Source organism: Neopelma chrysocephalum, unplaced genomic scaffold (assembly GCF_003984885.1).
Source record: "Neopelma chrysocephalum unplaced genomic scaffold, ASM398488v2 Primary Assembly neopelma1_170, whole genome shotgun sequence".
NCBI classification, from domain to species: Eukaryota; Metazoa; Chordata; class Aves; order Passeriformes; family Pipridae; genus Neopelma; species Neopelma chrysocephalum.
Window position 1 is genome coordinate 36,197 of NW_020897832.1, and position 3,582 is coordinate 39,778.

General features: G+C 52.0%; 1 protein-coding gene across 1 annotated transcript in view; it reads right to left on the bottom strand.

The window, feature by feature from the left end:
• The window catches only part of IFNAR1 (interferon alpha and beta receptor subunit 1), a 9,603-nt gene that overhangs the window by 4,868 nt on the left and 1,153 nt on the right, over positions 1-3,582 (bottom strand). The window contains exons 2-3 of the mRNA XM_027701848.1: positions 2,996-3,180; positions 1,564-1,725 (exon numbers count right to left, since the gene is read on the bottom strand). Coding sequence (XP_027557649.1) covers positions 1,564-1,725; positions 2,996-3,014 — 181 coding nt within the window. The 5' untranslated portion in view covers positions 3,015-3,180. The remainder of the gene's footprint in view (positions 1-1,563; positions 1,726-2,995; positions 3,181-3,582) is intronic.

The following is a 3,582-nucleotide window of genomic DNA, read 5'->3' on the forward strand; positions in this document are numbered from 1 at the left end:
TTAATGTGACTCGGAGGAAGGAACATTTTGTGCTCCTCTGCCACGTGAAGGTGGGGTGGGATCGTGGCCTCTGCTTGATGTGACAGAACTCACCCCACAGATGAAACAGGACACTTCATCCCACAGACACTGCAATGAAACAGGACACTCACCCCTCACCCCAAACACTTCCCCTCTCCCTCTGCCTCCTCCCTGCTTTTACGTGTAAGAACAAGTGACTTCCCCCTCTGATGTGCAACAGAGACACACCAGGGCTGGAGGAGCTCTTTGGGATCCCCCAAAACCATCACAGTCACCCCCCAGCCACGGCCCCAAGGGCCACATCCAGACACCTCTGGGACACCTCCAGGGCTGGGCACTCCAAACCTCCCTGGGCAGCCCCTGCCAAGGCCTCACCACCCTTTCCAGGAGGAAATTCCTCCTCCTGGCCAACCTGAGCCTCCCCTGGCACAGCTGGAGGCCGTTCCCTCTCCTCCTGTCCCTTGTTCCCTGGCAGCAGAGCCCGACCCCCCCCCGGCTCCCCCCTCCTGTCAGGGGGTTGCAGAGCCAGAAGGTCCCCCCTGAGCCTCCTTTGCTCCAGGCTGAGCCCCCCCAGATCCCTCAGCCCCTCCTGCTGCTCCAGACCCTTCCCAGCTCCGTTCCCTTCCCTGCACACGCTCCAGCCCCTCAGTGTCCTTACTGTGTAATGAATTGTGACCTGACCTTCCAAAAGAACAGACAGCCCTTCAACTCCCACCCTAATTTACCCAACATCCATTTCCCTAAACAGATGAGGGGCTGTTTCCACCCTGATCTTTGCAGAAGGGCCCCGTCTGCTGTGGCTTGGAAACGTTCACAAGGACAAGACCTGAAGAGACACAGGGAATGGCTTCCCAGTGCCAGAGGGCAGGGATAGATGGGATATTGGGAAGGAATTCCTGGCTGGGAGGGTGGGGAGGCCCTGGCCCAGGTTGCCCAGAGAAGCTGTGGCTGCCCCTGGATCCCTGGAAGTGTCCAAGGCCAGGTTGGACGGGGCTTGGAGCAACCTGGGCTGGTGGAAGGTGTCCCTGCTCATGGCAGGGGTGGCACTGGATGGGCTTTAAGGTCCCTCCCAACCCAAACCTTCTGTGATTCCATGAACTCCAGCCCATGGCCCAGGGCAGGGCACTGGGGGTTGTCCTGAAGCTCCTCTGCCTCAGCAAGACCAACTCAGACTTTGCCCTCTCCCCTCCCTCACATCTGTCCCTCCCTGTGAAACCTCCTTCCCTCTGCCTGGAATTCCTCCCTCTTCCCATTCCTGCTGCCCAAGGGTGGCCTCTGCCCCAACACACCTGAGCTGGTTTCACTTTCTTCTTCTTGCACTGGGAAGCGGCTCCAGCGTTTAACAGAAACAGAAACTCTTGGCACTAAATACCTAAACTAATCCTATAGCAAAACTGAAATCAAAAACACCCCAACTAAACACCTCCCCCAACTTTCAAACTGCATATGAACAGGTGCAGACTCAAACAATTGCATTTTAGAGCACGATTAAATTCCATCTCTGACAGTTCTGGTAATGCTAAACGTTAACAAAAAGTGATCATACCTGAGAACTTGATGAATTTTCCCAGAAAACGAGATTATATTTAAAGCTTAGGTCATTTAGCCACATTTTTTTGCCCTGATTTGCTTCTGGAGGAGAAACCCTGATTTTTATGTCTCCATTTGCGGGCTGCAACTCTATTCCTGGTGGACCAATCTGAGCTGGAAATATGGAAAGAAAAACACAGTTAAGCACAACTACCTAGAGGAAAAACGTCCCAAAAGTAGCTGACATCAATAAACCCACAGTACCTGCCTACAGAATCTTATTTTTGATTCTTTTGAGGCAGTAACAAGATCACAGTGATCACCTACAGGGTCTCAGTTTTCATGGCTCTCAGGCAGTTTCTAATAGAAATCCAACCTAAAGACCAACCACCATGACCTGGTTCTAAAAGCAGCTAAAATGCAATAATAGCAGCAAATGTTTTCCAAAATCTGCTGTAAAGATCAGTATAAATTATTCTAAAAAAAGGCAAGAAATGTGGCTCAGACCAATAAATCCAACACTGAGGGAAGGCTTCAGTACTGCACTGGAACTGCTGAAAAGTCACAAAGTCAGGAGAAAATTTCCAGCAGAAAGGAGCTTGGAGTGATCTGGGCCATGGCAGGGGGGGAACTGGATGGGCTTTAAGCTCCTTCCCAGACTGGGATTCCATGAAACCAGCATCACTTACAACATTCTCCCTTCCCAGGAAAGACAGGATTGCACCTTCCATGACTTGTGTTATGTTCCAGCTGAGGAAACCACCACATCCTGCTGTCATGGGCAGTGGGAACCACGTTTGTTCCACAATCCCAGAATCCCAGACTGGTTTGGGTTGGGAGGAACCATAAAGCCCATCCAGTGCCACCCCCTGCCATGGGCAGGGACACCTTCCACCAGCCCAGGTTGCTCCAAGCCCCGTCCAACCTGGCCTTGGACACTTCCAGGGATCCAGGGGCAGCCACAGCTTCTCTGGGCAACCTGGGCCAGGGCCTCCCCACCCTCCCAGCCAGGAATTCCTTCCCAATATCCCATCCCACCCTGCTCTCTGGCAGTTTGAAGCCATTCCCTGTGTCCTGTCCCTCCATCCCTTGTCCCCAGTCCCTCTCCAGCTCTCCTGGAGCCCCTTCAGGCCCTGCAAGGGGCTCTCAGGTCTCCCTGGATCCTTCTCTTCTCCAGGTGAACCCCCCCAGCTCTCCCAGCCTTTCCTCCCAGCAGAGCTGCTCCAGCCCTGGGATCCTCTTGGGGCCTCCTCTGGACTCTCTCCAGCAGCTCCATGTCCTTGCTGGGCTGTTCCCCAGGGCTGGAGCAGCTCTGCAGGGGGGTCTCACCCGAGGGGGCAGAGGGGCACAATCCCCCCCTGCCCTTCTGTGTAAAGGACATTTAACTGCAAACCCCACACCCAGTAAAGGACATTTAAGTGCAAACCCCACACTGGGCTCGTACCTTCGTGCTCTGGAACCATCTCCAGGACCCTGGACCAGGGGGACACTTGTTCCCCTCTCTGAGCCCTGACCCGCACAAAGTGGGTGTCGTAGAACTCAGTGACGGCTGAGGAGAAGTCACACTCTGGGCCAGAGACATTTCCACACCCAGGCAGCTCCTGCCACTCTGCTCCACTGCCCTCTGACCTGCAAGAGAGGGAACAGCCCCAAATCAACACCAACCCACAGTTTAAACCTTGGCATTATTTTTCTCTTCTTCTTTATCTCTTTTTATTTCTCTTCTTAACCTCTTTTTTTTTCCTCTTCTATTTAATCTCTTATTTTTTCTCCTCTTTAATAACACCCCCCCACTAATGCTGTTCAATCCTCAGGACCAGTGTATATGAATATATGAATTCTCCTGGAATTCATATCACCATATCATGAATTCATTTTAAACTATTAATTTACTGGTTAACAATCAGCCTGCAAAGCCTGACAGCACTTTGCTTTATGAAGACACGGGGTCAGAAAACACCATCAAAGAACTGCCAAATTATAGAATTATGTCAGAATTTTTACAGAATTATTTATCCAAATTATAGAATT